General features: G+C 48.6%; 1 protein-coding gene across 14 annotated transcripts in view; it reads left to right on the top strand.

Moving 5' to 3' along the window:
* LOC147731318 (guanine nucleotide exchange factor for Rab-3A-like) overlaps positions 1-25,067 on the top strand; it is a 269,847-nt gene that overhangs the window by 223,916 nt on the left and 20,864 nt on the right. For 9 of the 14 annotated variants that reach the window (XM_086956368.1, XM_086956360.1, XM_086956358.1 and 6 more), the window contains 2 exons: positions 18,942-18,965; positions 19,798-19,897. In XM_086956368.1, the coding sequence (XP_086812494.1) occupies positions 18,942-18,965; positions 19,798-19,897 (124 nt within the window). The remainder of the gene's footprint in view (positions 1-18,941; positions 18,966-19,797; positions 19,898-25,067) is intronic. The other 5 variants (XM_086956361.1, XM_086956362.1, XM_086956369.1 and 2 more) reach the window with 1 other exon arrangement.

Genomic DNA, 25,067 nt, shown 5'->3' with positions numbered 1-25,067 from the left:
GGGTCTGAAAAGTTTCATCCCTCCATCCATCATCTCCTTGTGTTTGCTTTGTATGCCCTAAGTTGGCAGGGTATGCCCAGTTGTGGGTCCCTTGCTCACTTTGCCATTGGATTCAAGGTAGCCTGGCTGATGAGGGGTGTTACCCCGAAACTGGTCTCAGGACGCTTGTTTCCGGTCCAGGGAGGACCTGGCTTGGCAGTTGAGATGGAATGCTCCTATGAAGAACAGGTTCAAGACTGATTTGCTTATTGCTGGGTCTGAACTGGGGTGTTGAAGTAAGCTAAAGAACAATGATGGATTCAACCCAGATCTAATCGTGTCTGGGGGTGAGTGTCTTAAAGGTTTCCACGCTCCGTCCATCATTTCCTTGTGTTTGCTTTGTTTAACCTAATTTGGCAGGGTATGCCCATACGTGGGCCCCTTGCTCACTTTGCCACTGGATTCAAGCTAACCGGGCTGATAAAGGGTGTTACCCACAAAATGGTCCAAGGATGCCTATTTCAGGTCCAGGGAGGACCTTGCTTGGCAGTTCGGGCTGGACTGTTTCCATGAGGAACAGAGCCAAGACTAATTTGCATATGTCATGTTTCTGAGCTGGGGTGGCAAAGTGAGCAAAAGAATGATGATGGATTTAACCCAGATCTAATAGGGACTGGGGGTAAGTGACTTAAAAGTTTCACCCCTCTGTCCATCAGCTCCTTGTGTTTGCTTTGTTTGCCCTAAGTTAGCTGGGTATGCCCAGGCGTGGGTCCCTGGTCCCATGCTCACTTTGCCACTGGATTTAAGCTAGCTTGGCTGATGAGGGGTGTTACCCCTAAAACGCCCCCAGGATGCTTGTTTCCGGTCCAGGGAGGACTTGGCTTGTCAGTTCAGGCTGAACTGTTCCCATGAAGAACAGGGTCAAGACCTAATTGCATATGGTTGGGTCTAAACTGGGGTGGCAAAGTGAGCTAAATATTGATGATGGATTCAACCCAGATCTAATAGTGACTGGTGGTGTGTCTGAACACTTTTAGCACTCCTTCCATCCTCTCCTTGTGTTTGCTTTGTTTGCCCTAAATTGGCAGGGTATGCCCAGACGTGGGTCCATTGCTCACTTGCCACTTGATTCAAGCTAGCCTAGCTGATGAGGGGTGTTGACCCGAAACTGCCTCAAGGATGATTGTTTCCGGTCCAGGGAAGAGCTGGCTTGGTAGTTCAGGCTGGACTGTTCCCATGAGGAACAGGGTCAAGAATGATGTGCACATGGCTAGGTCTGAACTGGGGTGGCGAAGTGAGCTAAAGAACGATGATCGAATCAACGTAGATCTAATAGTGTCTGAGGATGAGTGTCTGAAAAGTTTCAGCAATCCTTCCATCATTTCCTTGTGTTTGTTTTATACCTTTATTAAACACAAAAGATGATCGTAGAGCACATTTCAACTAGGACATGCGCATTTTGGTAACTTTCAGCCAGGTGCTCCAGTCATAAGATGAGATAGGGCCATCATCTCAAAGGTATCTACATTCACTCTGCCACCCCTAGGATGGATGATGGGTTTCTTAAACTGGGTGGCATATTTACAAGGAGCAAGCACCGCCTCAGCGTAATTTCTTTTGACACAGCGGCGGGGCAATCAGTGTTCTACATTGCTTCATACTTACAAACTGATGCATTGGGCCCAATGCATCAGTTTGTATAGACCTGCGTCACATTATACCTACCCCAGGTATAATGTATGCGGGGTTGGGATTCTCATGTTAAAATGCCACGTAGCCACGTAGAACTAACACAATGAAATGTAAAACTTTTCACTGTGTCAGTCTATGACTTGACTGTGTCAAAATCACTACACTTTCTCAAACTAGGCATAAGGATTGATGTAGGGCTTTTAACTTAGGACTTGCCTCTGTGTTCTGATGCATTGCTGGAGTTGCATTAGACTTATGACCAACTCCAGCAATGCGTCACTTTAGCGCCAAAAGATGCACCGGAATGCCTGACGCATCCGTGAATCCTTGCCCCATGGACCACTGTATTGTAATTACATTGAATCCATGGCTTTGTTAGGGCATTTGCAGCAGGCGCAAGAAATCGGACCCATCTGGGGGGTGTGGCCAGCAACATGGCAGAGTAGCCACTTTCGCCAGAGGACCGAACTCACTTCTACATGAGATTTTGCCTTCGCATCGCCATACGACCAGGAAACCTGTATCCACTCCCTAAGGCCGAATATCAGATCACATACCAAAGGCCCCGATTGTGGAACAAGAGGGATGCCGAGTTGAAGATCAGCTAACTACAATGACGGTGTCCTGAGGCCGATTCCGAGCACAATAGAGAGGTGAGCGGGTGATGTCAACACTTAAACAGTGCCCTCAGGATTATCAGTCAGAACACAGAGCTTTATGCCCGGCCGAGTCGCGCACCTTCCGCCCCTTAATTTGCTCCAGGGCCACACCAGAAAGTGTCAGGGTGCCACCACTGGCCCGCACATGTGACAGGGGCTGCGCCATCGTTTGTGGACTGAGTTGGCAGAGGACCACCGGCAGTCCTCACACACAAGGCACTGCAGGTTACAGGGGCTGCCCTTCCAGGCGGCTGCATACTTGGGAGACCTGCGCTGAGCTGTGCAACGGCCCTAGCAAATGTGTAAGGATGTGACTGGGCGGCCATGCAGGAGAGAAGACTCAAATCTCAGCCGAGACTGCCAGGAAAGGTGTGGCCTTGTCAGTGGAGTTCTGTCGGCCCAGAGGAGGAGAGCCGCGGGCATACCTGGGCCCTGCGAGTTTTCAAGCAGAGGATCGATAGAGCTGGAGTCAGACGGGCTGAGTGTGGGCCTGACTCAGGCAGCACGTGGGGACTGATGGAACTCCTTAGAGGGGAGGCATCTATACACAGTGAGCCTTGGGGAATTCCTCCTCTAGCTCCCAACACACAAATGCTCCTGGGGTGCGTTGAAGGTGGAGACACACAGAGAGGGGCCCAGGAGACCAGCGGGAGGAGACGCCCCGCCTAACTGGGCAGATACCAGGGTGCTGATCCTTGCATTCTGTGGGAAGAATCAGGAGGTGGCCCCAATGACACCAGACAGGGGCTGTGCTATGGGGGAGCTATCCTGAGCCCTGTTGCCGCGCTGTACCAGGTTAATACTGATGCCAACGAGGAGACACATGGGTCACCGCGCTATGGAGTGAACTGAGCTAAAGGAATAATCCATGGTACGGGGCAACGCTCCCCTGATAAAGACAGGGGGGCACGCCAGGGGCTCATAGCGGCAGAGTGATAATACTGAGGTGCTCCAAGTGACAGTGATACCTGTATGGAGAGACGGTTCCTGGGCTAGGCCACAGCAGAGGAATAGATACCACTGGGCACCCAAAGTCATCAGAGCCCAAGCTTTGACACAAGGGTTCCCCTGTGGCCCCACAAAGAGAACCAATCCACAGGAGGCCTCCGAGTTCTGAATCCCAAAGGGGCAGGATAACCGGTCACCACATAAACCCGAACACTACCACAGCCAGACAGGTGGGTTGGTGCCTGGAATTATGCTACTGAGCCACATGACGTTAAGTTGCAATACTTACATAAGGTGGTGCTCCAACATAGCCACTCTCAATGGCCAGAGATCAGTAGCCACGACCACTGAAACGGGAAAAATTAACAGCTATGCGAACATCATGGACCCCCAGAATTGGAGCAGCAGGAGAGAATCCACCCCTGCCAGACAATGCAACCCTCCTACAAGTAATACAGTCCTCCAAAGAAGCTCTGGAAGGGAGAATAGCTGAAGTTCGCTCTGACCTAAACCTACTTCATCACGACCTCCGTCGGGAGACAAAGACGGAGAATCACATATTAGAGGTAGAAGATGTATCACACACCCTGCATGAGGAAGTCACAAGTCTTGCAACCTCCCTGAAGGAGATTACCTGGAAAGTGGACGATGTGGAAAATCGTGCTCTTAGGAACAATCTACGCTTTATAGGCTTTTCAGAGGGAACTGAGGGATCAGACTCTGACCCTTCCTGGATATATGGCAAACAGATACGCTCATTTTTAGGTCTCGCCTGTCGATGCGCATGCGCATCGAGCAAGCGAGACTATGGGGGCTTATCCACTCTTTATCCAACTTGCAAGGAATCGTGGCGATTCCTTGCAGTGCCCGTGACTTTTAAGCTCAATGCGCATGCGCATTGAGCTTAAAAGCGCGTGCACATCAGTTCCCTCAGCCGCACTCCAGGTCCCCGCTCCGCCCCCTCCCCTGCCCGCCGTGTCGCATTTCTCCTCCCCCCTCCCCTTATCTGCCTTCCCTCCGTCTGTTCCCTCTCCCCGCGCCGCCCCCTCCCCTGCCCGCCGTGCAAAGGAAAGGATTAAAGCTCTTGATATTACATGCTTACTCTCTGAAGCACCTTTAACACCCGTAAACAGAATGTTCGACATCTGCCCGGACCCATTGTTTGATTTCCCACTTGACCAGATATGTTTCTTTACAACTGAGAAGCTTCACTGGATCATACTTGTTAGTAAACGTCCTTTAATCCTGGTTTTTATCTTGAAGATCTCGCTGCTCCTTGTTTACAACAAAGGAAAGGATTACTTATTTGCTGTATTACAAACGAATGCTACCGAGAGCATTTCCCGCCCGGCCGCTTTTAATTTCATTTCGCAAGCAGTTCCCCCTACTCCCTCTCCTCCCTCTCCTGACTTTCTCCTGCCTGCCACACCTCCCATAGATTGGAATATATTATCTTATTCACTGAAGCTTCATTATACTCATTGCTAGGGTATTTCAGCAAGATCAACGGGAAGCTAATTTAAAAATTACATTTCAAGTTCAAATACTATGTAGAAATATTTCCCTTTAAATTGAAGCTCTTGATATTACATGCTTACTCTCTGAAGCACCTTTAACACCCGTAAACAGAATGTTCGACATCTGCCCGGACCCATTGTTTGATTTCCCACTTGACCAGATATGTTTCGTTACAACTGAGAAGCTTCACTGGATCATACTTGTTAGTAAACGTCCTTTAATCCTGGTTTTTATCTTGGGCATTGTTTATCGCTACCTTTCACGTAGTGCTGTATCTACAGCGCGTTTCCCTCAACTGTTCTGTGGGAGTGTTTCGTGAGCGCCCTGGTATTGAATTGCCTCGTCTGCCCAGCGATTACTATTTGTAGCGACGCTCTCACCCTGGAGTTGTGATGTTATCTGAACTCACCTTGCCTAGTGATTGCAATTGAAGCGACATTCTCCCCCTGGTGCCGCTTCCGTCAGTTGTAGCCAGTGGTTTTGAACAGATGGCTGCCTAACCCTCCCCTGCCCGCTGTGTCGCATTTCTCCTCCCCCCTCCCCTTATCTGCCTTCCCTCCGTCTTTTTTTTTTTTTTTACCCGCTCCGCCCCATCCCCCAGCTCACATCTCTCCACACAGTGATTCCTCTCAGCGGGAACTCTCTTGACAGAGCGTTCGGCGGCCTCCCGCCTAGTGTGCGCTCAGCTGTTGGGCCTCAGCGAACGTTCTACCCGCTGTCTTCCTTCTGGGACTGAGTTTTTACCCGTGCAGAGAGGTGTTCTGCACACAGCGGGAGCTCTGTTTTTCACATTTCTTCAAAGGCAGTCACGAGTTCTTAGGCCACATAATCTTATCTATTTCTCCTCGCAGCTGGAGCATATTTCTTCAAGTGGCAGTCACGAGTTCCTGAGCCACTGAATCATTATTGATTTCTTCGACCTGCAGCACGGTCAAGTTACCTTACTCATGTAATTGCCTGCCAGTTCTACATCGCTGACAGGCAAAGCTCATTCTAGAGTGGATAGTTCTTACTTGGCTGGCTATTCTGACACTTGTTTTCATTCTTAGAGGCTCTCTTTAGGTCTCATGACCTATCAATGCGCACCGCTCTTCCGCAGTACTGCAACCTACACCTTCCCTCACCCTCACTCACCCTCAACCGCTCACCCTCACTCACCCTCAACCCCTCACCCTCACTCACCCTCACCCTCACTCACCCTCAACCCCTCACCCTCACTCACCCTCACTCACCCTCACCCTCACTCACCCTCACCCTCACTCACCCTCAACCCCTCACCCTCACTCACCCTCACCCTCACTCACCCTCAACCCCTCACCCTCACTCAACCCCTCACCCTCACTCACCCTCAACCCCTCACCCTCACCCACCCCCACTCACCCTCAACCCCTCACCCTCAATCCCTCACCCTCACTCACCCTCAACCCCTCACCCTCACTCACCCTCAACCCCTCACCCTCAATCCCTCACCCTCACTCACCCTCACCCTCACTCACCCTCACTCACCCACACTCACCCACACTCACCCTCACTCACCCACACTCACCCTCGCTCACCCTCACTCACCCTCACTCACCCTCACCCTCACTCACCCTCACTCACCCTCACCCACCCTCACCCTCACTCACCCTCAACCCCTCAACTTCACTCACCCTCAACCCCTCACCCTCACTCACCCTCAACCCCTCACCCTCAACCCCTCACTCACCCTCACTCTCACTCACCCTCAACCCCTCTGCCTCACCCTCACCCTCACTCACCCTCAACCCCTCACCCTCACTCACCCTCACTCACCCTCAACCCCTCACCCTCACTCACAACCCCTCACCCTCACTCCCCCTCAACCCCTCACCCTCAACCCCTCACCCTCAACCCCTCCCCCTCGAACCCTCCCCCTCAACCCCTCACCCTCACTCACCCTCACTCACCCTCAACCCCTCACCCTCACCCCCTCAACCCCTCACCCTCACTCACCCTCACTCTCACTCACCCTCAACGCCTCACCCTCACCCTCACTCACCCTCAAACCCTCACCCTCACTCACCCTCAACCCCTCACCCTCACTCACTCACCCTCACTCACCCTCACTCACCCTCACCCTCACTCACCCTCAACCCCTCACCCTCACTCACTCACCCTCACCCACCCTCACTCACCCTCACTCAACCCCTCACCCTCACTCACCCTCAACCCCTCGCCCTCAACCCCTCACTCACCCTCACCCTCACTCTCACTCATCCTCACTCACCCTCAACCCCTCACCCTCACTCACCCTCACCCACCCTCAACCTCTCACCCTAACTCACCCTCACTCACCCTCAACCCCTCACCCTCACTCACCCTCAACCCCTCACCCTCACTCACCCTCAACGCCTCACCCTCAATCACCCTCAACCCCTCACCCTCACCCACCTTCACTCACACTCACTCACCCTCACCCTCACTCACCCTCACCCACCCTCAACCCCTCATCCTCACTCACCCTCAACCCCTCACCCTCACTCACCCTCAACCCCTCACCCTCACCCTCACTCACCCCCACTCACCCTCAACCCCTCACCCTCAACCCCTCACCCTCAACCCCTCACCCTCACTCACCCTCAACCCCTCACCCTCAATCCCTCACCCTCACTCACCCTCACCCTCACTCACCCTCACTCACCCACACTCACCCTCACTCACCCACACTCACCCTCACCCTCACCCTCACTCACACTCACCCATCCTCACTCACCCTCACCCTCACTCACCCTCACTCACCCTCACCCTCACTCACCCTCAACCCCTCACCCTCACTCACCCTCAACCCCTCACCATCACTCACCCTCAACCCCTCACCCTCAACCCCTCACTCACCCTCACTCTCACTCACCCTCACTCTCACTCACCCTCACTCACCCTCACTCACCCTCACCCTCACTCACCCTCAACCCCTCACCCTCACTCACTCACCCTCACCCTCACTCACCCTCACCCTCAACCCCTCACCCTCACTCAACCCCTCACCCTCACTCACCCTCAACCCCTCACCCTCACTCACCCCCACTCACCCTCAACCCCTCACCCTCAATCCCTCACCCTCACTCACCCTCAACCCCTCACCCTCACTCACCCTCAACCCCTCACCCTCAACCCCTCACTCACCCTCACTCTCACTCACCCTCACTCACCCTCAACCCCTCAGCCTCACCCTCACTCACCCTCAACCCCTCACCCTCACTCACCCTCAACCCCTCACTCACCCTCACCCTCACTCACCCTCAACCCCTCACGCTCACTCACCCTCACTCACCCTCAACCCCTCACCCTCACTCACCCTCACCCTCAACCCCTCACCCTCACTCACCCTCAACCCCTCACCCTCAACCCCTCACCCTCGAACCCTCCCCCTCAACCCCTCACCCTCACTCACCCTCACTCACCCTCACTCACCCTCAACCCCTCACCCTCACTCACCCTCACTCACCCTCAACGCCTCACCCTCACTCACCCTCAACACCTCACCCTCACTCACCCTCACCCTCAACACCTCACCCTCACTCACCCTCAACCCCTCACCCTCACCCTCACTCACCCTCAACCCCTCACCCCCTCACCCTCACTCACCCTCAACCCCTCACCCCCTCACCCTCACTCACCCTCACTCACCCTCACTCACCCTCAACCCCTCACCCTCACTCACCCTCACTCAGCGCAACCACAGCATCTTCACTAAATATATTTAATAAACTTTAAGCTATTGGCAATATAAAATAAAATCCATTTTATTTACGTATTAATTATTAATTGTTTTTTAAAGCCATTGATTTTTTTTATATCAATACATATAAGTCACATATAAGTCCCGTTAATACAAAACATGTTGCTTTACAAATGCTAGAGGTGTCACATTTACAAAAATTATAACTATTGGCTTTGTAAAGAAGAAAGCTATTAATTTAGCTATTTAGAAAAAACAACACAAATAAAAAACAAAAAAATAAATAACACCTATAGCTCAAACTTTCCTACTGCGAGACCTATTGCATTTCCAATGCTTGTTCTCCATAGGATTGCATTGACAGTTTTGCTCTGAAAACCTTAAAATATTGAGGGTGTTTGTATGGAAGCATAAGAAACTGTGTTTTGATAACAACTTTCTTACCTACCTTTTATCTAGGAAATGTCCCAGTATGATATCTAGGCATATCACACTGAGTAGAAAAAGTCATCTAAAAAGTTCTCTAAAAAGTAATCAAAAGTAATTTTAGCTGTATTTGAATATTTTATAAACCTGTAACAAAAGTAAGTTTTCATCCAGCTTGCCTGTTGATCAACCTGTCTGGAAAAGTACAATTCCACTTACCTGTACCAAGTCTTGCTTGGTTTTAAAATAAAATACAACTAGCGGCCCGTCCCGACGTTGTCCGGGTAAAAAAAGGCTAGACAGCAATGGTTTTGGTATCATTGTACATTCGTCCCACATGATAGGAGACACATTTTGAAGCAGTGTCCCCAAAGGTCAGTTTTTCCGAATAGAGCATATTGAATCCCTTTCAAGGGAAACTGTTAGAGGCAGTTCAAAGGTAGAATGTGCTGTTTTCCAGCTGTTAGCAAAGTGGCAGCTATTCCAGATGAAGCAACAGCTAGAGCCAAATTCCCAGAAGATCGAACTTTGGCAAGTATGAGGTTGATTAGGTAAGTCTTTCCTGTGCCACCGGGGGCGTCTATGAACAATAGTTTGCCTTGCTTCTTTTCAACACTATCAACTATGGTGTTGTAGGCGAGTTGTTGATCGGGAACTAAGTTAGGCAAGTGTTGAGCAAGGTAGTTATTTAGCTCTGGAATATTGTGTGCGGTAGCGATGTTGTGGTATCCAGTTAGGTTAGTTCGGACCGCTGGCGGCAGGCTGAAATCTTGTAAGGACTTCTCGCCTAATAGATACAGTGAGTCTTCAATTTCTATAAGTCCTTAGTTTATGATTTCATTGTTGATAGCAGCCCGTGCCGACGTTGTCCGGGTATGAATTGCTGCCGGCCAGTAGTATATTGTTTTGTAGGATTTCGTTTTGATAGCATTTCTTATCTGTGACAGGCCTGTGAAACGCTCCGATTCACAGTGCACTGCTGATGCACTTAAGAGTGCGCGTTCAGTAGTGTGTGAACTCGAGTTTCCCTACTTTATATTTCTTTGCAATATTATATAGCGCAAACTCGACAACATGGCATGAGCACAATTTACATTACAGAAGAACACATTCATTTGTGGTAGGCACGGGGAGACAAAGCGATTTGCCTGGAATCACAGGATATTGAGCTGATGCCGAGATTCGAACGTAGCTCCCCAGCTCTAAAGTTCGCAATTCTAGAACTTGTCGCGGGAGGTGTGTCTAAAAGTGTATGTTGGTGCTGGCCATCAATGAGAGAGACCGGTGCATTTTTCAAATGGGTGGTGAAAAAATATGAGTATGTTGCTGGAGATGTGGGCCGGCGTGCCACCAATGTACTTACCGGGGGAGGGTAAACACCGATTATTACGCAACTTTCTTTCCGCATACCATCACTCCGCATACTTTCATTACGAAAGTACCATGACTCCGCAATGCCATTATAATGCATGGCATTACATTTTATATGCTTTTACTACGCATACATTTACAACGAAATTTGTTGTAAATGCATGAATGGTAAAAGCATGTTTTTTAAAATGTTTGGATAAGGTAAGTATGGGTATAGCGGTATATGTTTTGGGGTACTGAGGTATATGTTTTGGGGTGTTTTAAGGGTTCAGATATAGTTTTGGGTTATGGGGTACAGGGGTAGTTTTAGGGTTTAGGAATAGGTATGGGCTTTGGGGTACAGGGGTATTTTTAGGGTTCAGGGCTAGGTTTGGGTTTTGGGGGTACAAGGGTATTTTAAAGGTTCAGATATAGTTTTGGGTTTTGGGGTATAGGGGTATTTTTAGGGTTCAGGGGTAGGTTTGGGTTTTGGGGTACAGTGGTATTTTAAGGGTTCAGGGCTAGGTTTGGGTTTTGAGGTACAGGGGTATTTTTAGGGTTCAGGGCTAGGTTTGGGTTTTGGGGTACAGAGGTATTTTAGGGTTCAGGGGTAGGTTTGGGTTTTGGGATACAGGGGTATTTTTAGGGTTCAGGGCTAGGTTTGGGTTTTGGGGTACAGGGGTATTTTTAGGGTTCAGGGGTAAGTTTGGGTTTTGGGGTACAGGGGTATTTTAAGGGTTCAGGGCTATGTTTGTGTTTTGGGGTACAGGGGTATTTTAGGGTTTAGGGGTAGGTTTGGGTTTTGGGGTACAGTGGTATTTTTAGGGTTCAGGGCTAGGTTTTTTTTGGGGTACAGGGGTATTTTTAGGGTTCAGGGGTAGGTTTGGATTTTGGGATACAGGGTTATTTTTAGGGTTCAGGGGTAGGTTTGGGTTTTGGGGTACAGGGGTATTTTAAGGGTTCAGGGCTAAGTTTGGGTTTTGGGGTACAGGGGTATTTTTAGGGTTCAGGGCTAGGTTTGGGTTTTGGGGTACAGAGGTATTTTAGGGTTCAGGGGTAGGTTTGGGTTTTGGGGTCTAGGGGTATTTTTAGGGTTCAGGGCTAGGTTAGAGTTTTGGGGTACAGGGGTATTTTTAGGGTTCAGGGGTAGGTTTGGGTTTTGGGGTACAGGGGTATTTTAAGGGTTCAGGGCTAGGTTTGTGTTTTGGGGTTCAGGGGTAGGTTTGGGTTTTGGGGAACAGTGGTATTTTTAGGGTTCAGGGTTCAGTTTGGGTTTTGGGGTACATGGGTATTTTTAGGGTTCAGGGGTAGGTTTGGGTTTTGAGGTACAGGGGTATTTATAGGGTTCAGGGCTAGGTTTGGGTTTTGGAGTATAGGGGTATTTTTATGGTTTAGGGATAGGTTTGGGTTTTGGGGTACAGGGTATATTTATAGGGTTAAGATGGGTTAGCGTTTAAGGGTGTTGGGGTATTTTAAGGAGTAAGGGTGGGTTATGATCATGTGGTGCAGGGGTATTTAAAGGGAGCAGGGTGGGATTAGCACACAATATGAGACATGGCATGAAGGGTGGAACGTACCACACGCCCCCAGTGTTTGTCACGCCCCCAGCACACGCCCACAGCACACGCCCACAGCACACGCCCACAACGGACTACTTTGCTGGCATGGTTCTTTTACTTTTTAAATGTATATGGTGGGCATCTATATAGCCTATGTCCTTCTGCTGCAACTGCCCTTTCCAACGCTGTATTGGGTGATGTGATTGGTGCTGTGGCTCCTGAGATTACCCGCCTCAAAGGTTTGGGCTCTCTCTTTATATTATTAGGATGGATAAAGAAATATTTTTGGCACAAATAATTGGTCTGAGCTCAGTCCTTGAGTGTGTGGCATAATTTCTTGCCTGAGTGTGTACAATAAATGCTTGACGCTACCCTCTGATAAAGCCATACTGCTCACCTATACTGCCACAAAAAAAGAGTTGGGTATTATCTACTTTTACAACTGTAAGCCTTTGGAATCCACTGAACTCTGTGCACACTATACCTTACTTTCTTGGCATGGGTAGACTTACTGTATACCAACCCCCAGGCTAGGGTGTGGGTAAACGGAGTGATGTCTCCCGACTTCCACGTGGAACGAGGCACCAGACAAGGCTGCCCGCTATAACCATTGTTATTTTCCTTAATATTGGAACCGCTAGCATGCTTGGTCCGAGCACACCCAGATATAGGAGGCTTTAGGGACGACTGGGGGACACTTAGGGTTGAACGGATCTCACTCTATGCCGACGACATCCTCCTATGTCACCAACCCTTGCGTGATACTTCCCAATATACTTCAGATATTTGAGAAGTACGGGACCAACGCAGGTAATATAATAAACTGGAACAAAGCAAGCCTTTATCCAATAGGGGGGTGTCTAAACACACAAGACCTCCCTAGACACCACCATTTAGACAGAGAGTGGTTCTGATACCTGGACCTATATCTAACCACCAATACCACTGCATGTCTCATCCATAACATCTGGAGGATATTGACAAAAATTCAGAGACATTGAAAGGTGGAGACTGCTACCCCTGAAATTACTGGTCAGAGTCACCATTTACAAAATGGTCACACTCCTGAAGATGCTTTAGATCTTTCAAAAAAAGGTACTATAGGATACCACAGGGCATCTTTATGGCAATTGAGAAAAGAGGTAAGCATGCTCCTATGGAATGGGAGTCATCCCAGGGTGGCGCTCCAGCGTAATCAATGCAATGATGGGAATCGCACTCCGAGACATATGATCATATGACTGGGCAGCCCACTTGATTGTCATTCATGAATGAGGACACCTACTGGGTGACCACCCAACGTATGCCCTGGAAAGGCTCCACTTACAAACCCATTCCTATCTCCACTACATTTATGAGGGCTGGGGAATTAAACAATTACTGCCGCAACCCAGAGGACGCTAGAGGCTTGGAGGGGGACAGAACGACAAATGAGGTGGGACAAGAGACTCATGAGCGAAACCCCACTGTGGGAGGTAACACGCCTGCCAGAATTGGGGAAGCTGCAGGGATTCGGACCTTGGGACGTGGTTGGGATATCTAGCCTGGCTGACCTTTTGGAGGAGGGATCCCTGATTTCCTTCAGCTCACTCCAACGTGACACCCAAAGGTACAAATATTTGCAACTATAGCATGCATGGAAGGTGGAGAGAATAGACACATCCAACATTCCTCAATATGCACTCCTGGAGGGAAGACTACTTCCAGGAAAAATACCAGACAAAGCCATCTCGTCAACATATAAAACCTGAATAAACAACATTCTGGACAGTCTGAAGGCCCACAGGACCCAAGAGAAACTACCATGGGTGAACTATACAACATTGACTGGGAGGCCGCACTAATGCAACTGAGAGAGGTGGCCATTAAATTAAGGCTGCGACTGATGCAATTGAAGATCCTACACAAGACATACTTTGATAAGGCCCGACTCTATAAATTTGGGAGGGCTGAGACAATCGGGTGTCTCCACTGTAAGATGGAGAGAGGGACATATATCCACACGTTTTGTGAATGCCCCCACTACAATCATATTGGACCATAATAAAGGAGGAACTCTGCAAAATAGTGGGGGCACAGCTGCCAATTGATGCTAAATATACCCGTTAGGCAGCCCCTCAGAGGTAGACGTCCCTCGGCACAAACTTCTGCTGTGTAACCTAAGGCTGGTAGTTGCCAAGAGGGACACTGCTAAATACTGGGGAGCCTCGACCTCCCCTCCCCCCATAGTGACCGAACGGAGAACAGGCATGGATCTTTATATGGTGGCAGAGAAGGTGACATATGGGGCGAAATGGTGCTCTAAAATTTAGGGCCCTTGGCTGAGATGGGTGGAGAGACCGATGAACCCTGGTCACCAACTGTAGAGTAGGAAACGAAACAGGAGGTGGGACTTTTTTTCGTCATGTGAACAACATGTGTTTGTACCAAAATAAGATGCTGTCTTGTGGTAGCTATGCCGGTTTCAACTTATAATTTTACCAGTGCTGATTTGACTCAGTGTACTATTGCTTTATGATGCCCTTCGTTCTTAATGCAAATGTATGCACCATACTGTGTTTTCTGAAACTGAATCTATAAAAACATTACAAAAAATATATATATATATGACACATCAATGGCGATGCGTTAGTTCTTCTAAATATGCCCCTGTATGTTAGAGGAAAGGCTTGTGCTTTCCTCTTACTCATTCTCAGTATATGTCACAACATGAAAAATGTTAATTAAGGTAAAAAGGAGAAAATAAGCACTACACTTCCCAAACAAGGATACATTTTTAATATTCTGCACAATATATGCGGTAGCTGGGGGGTTCATTGAACCACAAGGACTAATAAAGACTCATTCAAATATTTGCTTTTTTGGAACTTTTAGTTGTTACCAGCCTCATAAAATGGGCATATATTCTGGGACGTTTAGCTCCTTTTCAATATACACAATACCAAAAGGGCAGAGGGTGTTTGGGCTACATACTGGAGGCCACAAGGAACATGGAGCCTGAGAACCCCCCCTTTAGTTGAGTCCTTCAGTATCTTGATTTGTTACAACACAGAAACTGGTGGCAGGTATTATTGCCGCACTAACAGACCGTTTTGAAAACCGTTCCTTGGTTCTAGCTACAATGTGTGCACTATTGCCCGCCTCCTAAGACCAGCCACCAACGTTGGTCTTAACTTTATATATTAGCTTCTTTACACAAATGTGGAGAGGCAACGTGTATCATATATATTAATGGCTTCAAATGCAATACATTAGACATAAGTAGATGACAGGAGTGACAAATCTTCCAACAGAATACTTAGTTTTCAAATGCTTTTTATTGTAATTCATAAAATCCACAGCCTACGCGTTTTGCCCAACACGGGCTTCTTCAGGGCTAATCTTTGTGTCTTGGCACTGAAATGTAATTTCTCCAATTAGGGAGTCTTCACTGATTTTCCACTCCTGCGGGGGCGAATGTTTCCCGATCCACAAGATCACCCATTCGTTAAATAGGTGTGCATTTTTAGAACTCGTTATCCCTCCTTAGTTCGGGGGAGTCCTTGCTTCTTGCTTCATTCCGGAAAGAGGACCTGAGAAGGAAGACTCCAACATAGGAGATAGGACTTGTGCCCAAATCGGCACATAATAGCGACACGGCTATTTTCAAAGTTATCTGTTCATTCCAAGAAGCAAGGACTCCCGCGAACTAAGGGGGGATAACGAGTTCTAAAAATACACAACCATTTAACAAATGGGTGATCTTGTGGATCGGAAAACACTCGCCCTCGCAGGAGTGGAAAATCAGCGCCTTCTGTGTCACAAGAACCATGCCCTGGAAGCACACTGACACTGCCCCAGCGTAGCGCCCGTCTGTGGATATGAAATGCGCTTATAATCGAAATCTCTACTTAATACAGTTTAAAACTGCAAACTAAAATGGAAATAAAAGATACACAATTCACATATAGAAGGGACCTTTGTATGCACCTCTTGAAAACAGCATGAGCCATATGTTTTTTTCTCTCATTTCCAGTCCCCCAACCTTTTAACCCTTTCACCGTGGCCTCCCATTTCGTCCCTAGCTAAATGTTTTACAAAAAGAAGGCAGAGGCGGGGTGGGAGAGAGCTGGGTTCCGCACTAACAACAAAGATTAAGAAAAGAAGCATTTTTTATATCGAAAATTTGGCAATGTATTTATTTATTACTTATTATACGCTTTCATGCTGCAGAGAGCTTTCTAAGTCGGACGTGACTCTTCCTAGTTTAACAGGTCCTAGAAGCAGACTGACCCTGCCTCAGCCCAGCGCCCCCCTGTGTCACAAGAACCATGCTCTGTGAGCAGACTGACACTGCCCCAGCCCAGCGCCCCTTTGTGTCGCAAGAACCATGCACTCAGTCACACTCGCACTCACTCTACACTCACTCTGCACTCACTGCACTCACAGTCACTCTTGCACTCACTCCTCAATCACAGTCACTCTTGCACTCACTTAGCAGTCACAGTATGGCACTCACTCTGCACTCACCGTTTTCAGAAGACTTATCGGAACTTGTTTAACAAATGTGAGCTTGGGAAGATTTGTATTTAACTCGGTACCAAATGAGGAAATTGTGCTTAGCCTCGTTTTACTTTCCCCCTACGACTTCATATGAACAGCACAGTGAAAAGAAACTCCTTTACGGAGGCATATAATGGGAACAATCTCTGCAACCTGAACCAACTGGACATACTGACAACATAGTAGAGCGCAGAATCTTTCTCAGCTGGCACCAGGGTTTTTTAGGAACTAGAGGAGCATGAATTAAACCTAATTAAGCCTTCCTTTTTTAAATGCCAAGTACAGATATGTCCCTGGGCAATTTGAGTCTATAAATGATTTGCCATATTCTTCAAACCCCTTCCATGCTCATGACACGGTCAGCTCGTCATGGGCGTTACCTGCGCTGTGCGTTTGACGAGTTGACCTTGTCATGAACAATGGGGTTCATCAAGGATCAGCACCGGAGGGGAAAACACTCTAGCAGCCAAGGTGTTAAAAAGTGTAATCGTGGTAGGTGTCTCATGAGCTATGATTGTCGTTGTGTAATGCTAGTTGTGACTGTCCGATGAACGATGATTGTCGATATGAAATGCGCTTGTACTCGAAATCTCTACTTAATACAGTTTTAAACTGCAAACTAAAATGGTAATAAACGACACTAACAACAAAGATAACGAAAAGAAGCGTTTTTAATACCGAAAATGTGGCATTGTATTTATTTATTACTTATTATACGCTTTCATGCTGCAGTTGTAACAGGTCCTACAAGCAGACTGCCCCTGCCCCAGCCCAGCGCCCCTCTGTGTCTGGATAGCATATTTCCCCCTGTCGCAGCCCCCTCCCCAAACACATAATGTGCAACACAGATGCCGAAAAGGAAAATGCAGACTCATACCACGTTGTTTCGAACATTTAATAACAAGCGATCGCTTTCACAATTCTCTTAAAAAAAAAAAATCGCGAGTGGTGCGCACGGCGCGCCACTGCCAGCATATGTCTTCAATTATCTCTGCCGTCACGGCCGAGATAATTGAAGATATATGGCCTTCTGGGGCGCTTAACAGACATCAATGGGCCATAGGCGGAGCTACTCGACCGCCTATGGCCTATTACGTGTTCTGTTTCTAAAGCACACGCACGCGAAGACCAATAGCATTGCACATACCAAAGAAAAAACACAAAAAAGCACAAGCAGCCTGGAATTCGTAGGTACGTTTTTCGAAGCCCTGAGAATAGGACTCTGGGCCACGCCCACTGCTGACGCAGTGGGACGGTAGGCCCGAGACCTAAACACAGATGGCAGCAGTGCACGTGCACGAGCTTGTGAACGCAAGCTGTAGGCCAGCAAAAGCCTATGGTGGCGGTTTTAAAAGCCACTTACTAAATGTCTCGAAGAGACCGCGCGTGCGCTGTCTCAGACGAGACCTAAAAATAAATGGCGCTATCAGGGCACGAGTCGAGGGTACACGTGTGTGGACGGCGTCCACCGACTATTTTCACAGGGTGGACACCGTCCACCCTGCCAAGAAGTTGGGCTCCACTGAAAAATATGCCAAATTAATCCCGGTGTAACTTTCAAACCCTGGGACACTTTCAACAGCGCCTGCAATTTGTCTGGTTTCGATCCACAACAACATGCAGGCGGGGACGGGGCTTTCTTAGTTCAGACTCCTGCTCGGCCCATAACAAAAGCCGAATCTGAGGGGTCATTAGGCCACTTTTTGTTCGTGTCTCCAGGCTGGGAGCAGTCAGGAGCCTCACATCTAGATGCAAATGCAGCAGAGGTGAAACAAAGGCACACACCTTATTAGCCCTTCACACATACTTAAGAGAGGCAGCTTGTCACTTTGTTCAGTCCCTGTTTACAAGCTATGCATTCACTGTAAGAAAGTCAGATGTGTTGGTCTTTCTCAGTATTTACACAAAATAAATAGCATTTATATAGTGCTTACTACCCCTGAGGAGGCGTTGTTCTAATGTAAATATCACTGTTTTTTCTTGTAAAGCACTATGAGTGGAGGAATGTACACTGACAAAAGGCAACATTGTTTTATGCGTAGCTCTGCCTAAATCAGGCGGGTTGCCCTGTATACTGGAAATGTGCTCCAATGTACTCATGATAGATATGTTAAACATATATGCGAGGCCTTAAGATCTGATGTCACTTCTTATGATGCCACTTCCTGTGATGCCACTTACTGTGATGTCGCGCACTGTGATGTCACGTGCCATGATGTCAGGTGCCCGTGATGTCACTTGCATACTGATTAACTAGGATGGTCCCCCCACTTATTTTGTTAGGACTTGTGTCCTGCGTGCTATTTCAAGGACATCTCAGAGTGTTATGCCAAGACATTGTCCCTTTTCTGCAAGGAGATGAGCTGCTGTAGTTAAGATGTCTCCCTGTGTGCCCTTCACAGATTTCTCTCTGCATGTAGTCTGATGGGACAGTATCCCCAGGAGTCCCTTTCTCTCTCTGATTCAGAGGAGAGCTGTGTTTATGGTGTTACACTTTCTTGGTGTGCACAAGGGGTGCTGTGCCCATTGAAGCCTGGTTTGACTCGATTATTTTTCTGTTTCCCGTAGTGGGTTCCGGGCACACATTGTTACGTAAGTGATTGAACAGTTCATGAAGCGAATGTTGCTCCACTAACCAGCCCCTGACTAACTTTATGTATGGATTGACATCTTGAAATCTACTGAGTTGCAGTGGCATCTAACACCATCACTTGCAAAACCAGACCACCCCTCAACAATCTGATAATGGGAGAGATAGGCACTGCTTGCCTGAGAATGTTGTTGTCTGTTTAAAAGTGGCACTGCCCATCTGAGCTGGACAATCTAAAATCATCAGAGACTCCCCGAGTGCCTGAGTAAGGGATGGCAAGAGAGGGATCAAGAGAAAGGGACCCTGCGACAGAAAATAAAAGAGGGAGGGAGTAAGCGGAGAGGGAGGGGCAGAGAAGAGAGAGAATGAAGTGAGGTAGGAAAGAGTGAGACTGAGAGAAAAAGAGAGAACCAGAGGTAGAAAAAGAGTTGGGTGGATAGAGAAAGAGAGAGCATGTAAGAGACATAGAAAGAAGCACAGAAGGTAGATAGAGTGTGAGAAAAGAGTGTGAAGGAACTGTTTTGGCAAAATAAAATGGTTCTCTCATGTCCTATCAAAGCCACTATTCATTTGCCAAGCCTGAACCATTCTCCTGCTCATGGCTGTGCTTTTTCAGCTTCCTTATTTATCTGTCCAGCTTGTTGCATGCCCACATCCTTCATTACCCACCCGCCCCCTCCACCAAATGTTTTCCCTCTCTACTGTTGTTCACTATGAAAATGAATTGGCTGGTGTATTTACCTGCCCTGCCTCCTCTGCACTGTCTACAGCTATTGCGCTATACAGGCATCTATCATGGTATGACCACTCTCTGCTCTTTTCTCTTCCTCACAGGAAGTGTGCACTTAGCGGGATGTCCAGAGTATGTAAGCATCGGATCAAGCTTGGGGATTCTGGGAATTATTACTACATCTCTCCATCCTGCAGGGCCAGGGTAAGTGCTCAATTCTTGCGACACCGTCTAGCAGGACTACTGTAATCCTCTTCCCTCAGGAACATCAAGCAGCCAGACTTGTGTACGGACAACCTAGATCGCACCATGTGAATCCTCTGCTTAAGAGCCTTCATTGGCTCCCTGTTGCCCAGCGCTGTCTCTTCAAATTGGGCTGTCTGATCCACAGAGCCCTGTCTTCCCACAGGCCAGCTTTCATCGCCAATAGAATTCAGCGCTATGTTCCCCCCGTGCCCTACGCTCTGCTAGCTCCAATCTCCTGATCCTCTATTCTTTCAAACGGAAAAAACATGCTGGACTTCGATTTGCGTTCCTGGCACCTCAGTTTTAGAACACTCTACCCCCTAACTACGACAAATCCATTCCTACCTCCTGTTTAGGAAATCCCTCAAGACGTGGCTGTTCTGCCTGGCCTTCAATTAATGGCTTTCCCGCTGCACATGATCACGCATCTTCCACTAAGCGCCAAGAAACCGCTGGTGAATGCGCGCTCAATAAATACCATTTATCATATCATCATCATCACATTGTGTATGCCTTGTTGTCCCCAAGGTTGCCCTATACTATCATGAAATATGTCAGAGAGTGATGGCCCTATAGGGAAGTATAAAAGTAGACAGGTGGTATAGAATATTTGGTGCACGGCCAAGCCAGCCAAGATGGCGGACGCACCTTCCTAGTGCTTCGTTCGGTGGCCCGCGCAAATTGGATGCCAACCCACTAAAAATGCATGAAACTCACCCAAAACCTATACCGTAGCTACCATCAACCACAGGTGTTCCTGCCGTGCTCAGAAATGCGGACCAACTGACGCAACTAGCATGAAATGAGACCCGTCCGGCGGTCCCGAGACGCACTCAAAATAGCGGCGCCCACCAGCTAACAACAGCCGGCCGCGGAACGACCCAAGAATACTCCACCCAGCGACTAGTTCCATGACCAATGCAACGCCATGGAAGGGGCGCCTGGGCTAACTCCTTTGAAAGCCCGGAGGACGCCGTGAGCACCGAGTAAGAACACACCGCAAGATCGGTGAGATCCCGGGAACAATATACAAATTGCCATGGCTCTCCTGCAGCCACATACTAGAGTCGGAGGCATCCTGCTCGGCCATGGATCCTGGGCCGCCCGGATGAAGTACGCTTCCCCCCCCCCCCGCTCGGCACAGGGACTCGAGGCGCAGGGATGGGAGACCCGCAAAGGTGAATAACCCTGCCTTCAGAAGGTACTGAGGAGCAGGCGGCATAGGGTATCGATGTGGGGGGGACTCCCCTGGACGTTGTCAAGTGTCCTCACCGTTGGCAGAAAGGAGGGGTGCTGACGGCCTCCCTGTTCCCCATTCCCCTGCCCAACCAGCGCAACTAGAGTGAAACTCGATCAGTGCAAGCGGTCCCAGGTCGCGTTCAATTGCCAGAACCCGCCTCCAAATAACGGTCGAAGAATAGCGCGACCCAGCGACCAGACCCAGAACCACTGCAGCGCTGTGGGAAGGGACAATTGGGCAAATACCCCCACAACCAGACAGTGCTGAGGAACGGACGAAGCAGAGGGCTGGTGAGACAGAGACTCCCCTAGGCGCTGCCAGGAGATCTCGCCGACTGCGAGAGGGAGCAGGTACTGCTGGTTCCCCCCCATTCTCCCCCTCCCCCACCCAGGAACCTCCGGCTCGCACTTCACCGAAGCAGGAGTCATACCTGAGCGGGGACGGAGCGAGTACCCTGTCAGGGGTTAAACCAGTGACGACGCCTCACATTTCCCCCCCTCTCTGACCCAGATCCTGGTATAACTAGACAGGTAGCCTGTAAGTAGCGAGTTAACATCTATAGTCACCCTGTTTAAGCGCATTTCTAATTTGCAAATAGAGAGCTCTATCCAGTGTTTATTTAACGTAATCTATCACCAGAGCCAATTGAATAATACACATAAAGTTTTAAGCACACTCGAGTGAAGGGAGGCGTTTCCCCTTAAAGACCTTTTGAACAGCAGCACGCATGCGCGTAAATTCAACTCAGCGGCAGGCGAGCGAGAGGCGATCACACATTTGAGCAGTTTGGGCGTAGACGCTAACGCACAAGGAAGTAACGAGATTCCTCACAAAACCACAGAAAGGTGAGCGAAACCCGCATGGCAGGTTACGTTACATCGGTTGTTTAGCTTAAGTAAACAGCGTTGAGCGACATTTAAACATACTGAAGCGCGTAATATGAAACCCACACTCGAACAATTTTATTTTTAAGTGGAGCCGTCAGAATCAAGAGTAATCGCACAAGTAAACAGCGTTGAGCGACATTTAAACATACTGAAGCGCGTAATATGAAACCCACACTCGAACAATTTTATTTTTAAGTGGAGCCGTCAGAATCAAGAGTAATTGCACAAGGAGAGAGGTATGTTTAACCAAAACCGTAGCAGTGCGATAGATTAATACATTCCGAATGAAGCCTAACAGCTACTCTAACCAGAGAGTCCAACTTCGTGTTCCCGTCAGCGGGACCCAACCATCGGTTAGACTTAATCCACGGGTCACCTCGTAAGATTAAGTACTAAAGGCAGCTTATCAGGATATCATACCATAATAGCGTGTATAGATTAATCAATAACAACTGACTTAGTTAACATAGATAGTAACTCCAAATGCAGATACCTTAGGTTATGGATTTAATTCATTAAATTGTTGTAGGTATGTATGTATGGACTACCATATGAAATTAACGAGATATAAGTATATTATGTTTGTTCTTTTAGACAATCCCCTGATGAAGGCGTAGAATGCCGAAATGCATTGGGTTCAACTGTGATGTACGACACAGATGTCTATGATAAACTCATAAGAAATGTTTACGATTGAAAGAAATGAGATGTGAACTCAACATCCAGAATGAAATAAGTAAATAAAAACAGAACCTGATTTCAAACAAATATGAATGAAGAAATTATTTTGGATTTGAATTGAGCTGCATATATCTAGTGCCCAGGGAGACAGCACTACATCCTGTAGGACTGCAACCTCCTATACCAGATCCAGGAGGAATCATCTCAGGGGCTGAGCAGCGGGGACCCCTCCTGCTTGGTCCTCCCTGCACAATATCAGGGCCCGATAGGGCCAAGAGAGATCACTAACCAAGGGGACACACAAGGCCGAAGTAAGAGGACCCCCGCCCGAGGAGACTACCGGCAGCGCCGGACGCTCCCAGAAAACTCTGAGTCGAGCCCGGGTGCCGAAAAGAACTGTAGCATCGGGCCCCCACCGGAGCGGGATCCCTCAGTGCAACACATAGCGAAACATCATCTTCACCAGTACTACAAAGATTGGGAGCATCTAAGTAACGGGAGACCACGGTTAGGGCCTCATCATCACTGACAATATAATACCCCCAACACCCCCTTTCTGACGTCTGGGCCAACTAAAACCCTGAATTTGATGGGTGAAATCTCAGCAGTTCAGCACTAGACATATCCAGCTACAACCAACGAATGTCCTTATCATAGATTGTGCTGTTACTGAAGTGACCCTATACCACAAAAAGAGAACAATCCTACTGCACCGAGGGAAACAGCAGATTTCGCCACCACCAGACTGTGAACCCTAAAGGTGCTCCACAAAGACTCACAGAAACGGGATAACACACACCCGAAGCAACATTGGGAGATAACGGATAACCGGCACAACATCAGCCCCAACCATAGTGCAACAACCCTCCCCGGACCCCACAGTCGTGAAGTCTATGGGGGAGCCCCCAAATTGGACAAAGTCGTAGCGGCAATAGGGCACTACCGAGTGACCATGGAGAGCAAACTCCGAGAATTAGCCACTAACATCCACTTACTGCGTGATGACCACAGAAAACTAGCAGATAAAGTCAAACAGGGAAGAGAACGCTCCAAACCGTGGAACCTCAAATACAGTCGCATCAAGTAGCCATCAAAGAACTGTAAACTAGAGTGAAGGCCCTAGAAAACAAAGCAGACTACCTGGAAGGACGTTCCCGCCGGAGCAACATTCGAGTTCTGAATCTACCGGAGGGGGTAGAAGGGGCTAACCCTATTCTGAACGTGTAAACATGGATCAAAACCTTCACCCAGGTGCAGGACTTAACTCTGTACTTCTTAGTAGAAAGAGCACATAGGGTCCCGTTACGTAACCCACCTCCAGGGTCATCACCCAGACCATTCTTTCTAAAGCTGCTCCATTGCCAAGACAGAGACACTGTGCTACGTGCAGCTAGACCAGGGAGAACGCTCAGAGTTGAGGACAAGCAGGTCATGTTATTCCCAGATTACTCCCAAGCCGTTCGGAGACAACGAGCTACGTTCCTCACTGTGAAACGCACCGTACCCTAAAAAAGCATACAATACGCACTCTTATTCCCAGCCCGCCTCAAGATCATCCACGACAGGACTACACACTTCTTTACGGACCGACAGAGGCAGGAAACTGGGTGGAGCAACATCTGGGGGAGTTGGTTGAACGCAGAAACACACAAAATCAACGACCCTCCGGTAGGTGACGACAACAGCACAAGCCGATCACTCAAACGCAACTGAGCCAACGGTCGGTCCCCATCACTAAAAGTTTCCCCGACCTGGAACAAATCATAGCGGAACGCAGGAGAGTCCTACAAGCAGCGGCAGTGACACGTCTGACAGGGGAAAGCTCGGACGGTGACAGAGGTCCACACCTCTTCACCTCAGAGGAGGACATCAGTGATGTGCAAACCTCCAGCGATGGCTAGTGACACCGCCGTTGGTGACACCACAGACATCAGACACACTGATATGATGGCCAAACGGAAATCTGTCGGGGCTGGAGAGACGGAAAAAGGGAAGGCCTCTCCAAGACCACATTATCCGACCAACAAACACCTACATGGCGCAGTGAGTTACACCGCAATGGTATGCTGAACATTCCACAGCGCTCTCCAAAACCGGAAAACCGAGAGTAGGAAGGGAGGTAATCAGGCATCTTCAATTCATCGTCATGAAGCGGCCAGCCATGACGTTGATTCCCACCAAAGAAGCTCAGCCACCCCCCTCTAATAACGAACTTGAGATGTACAGTTTGGACGTGATGCCTCGAGCGATAGGTCCCTCCAGTTGGGAATGTTTCCCGAAGTTTAGTTTAATATTCACCCTTTTCGATCATTTCCCTAGA

The sequence above is a fragment of the Lissotriton vulgaris genome, chromosome 2_1, assembly GCF_964263255.1.
Source record: "Lissotriton vulgaris chromosome 2_1, aLisVul1.2, whole genome shotgun sequence".
Taxonomy (NCBI): Eukaryota; Metazoa; Chordata; class Amphibia; order Caudata; family Salamandridae; genus Lissotriton; species Lissotriton vulgaris.
The sequence above is the reverse complement of the archived record's forward strand: the minus strand, read 5'-3'. Positions and strand labels throughout refer to the sequence as shown.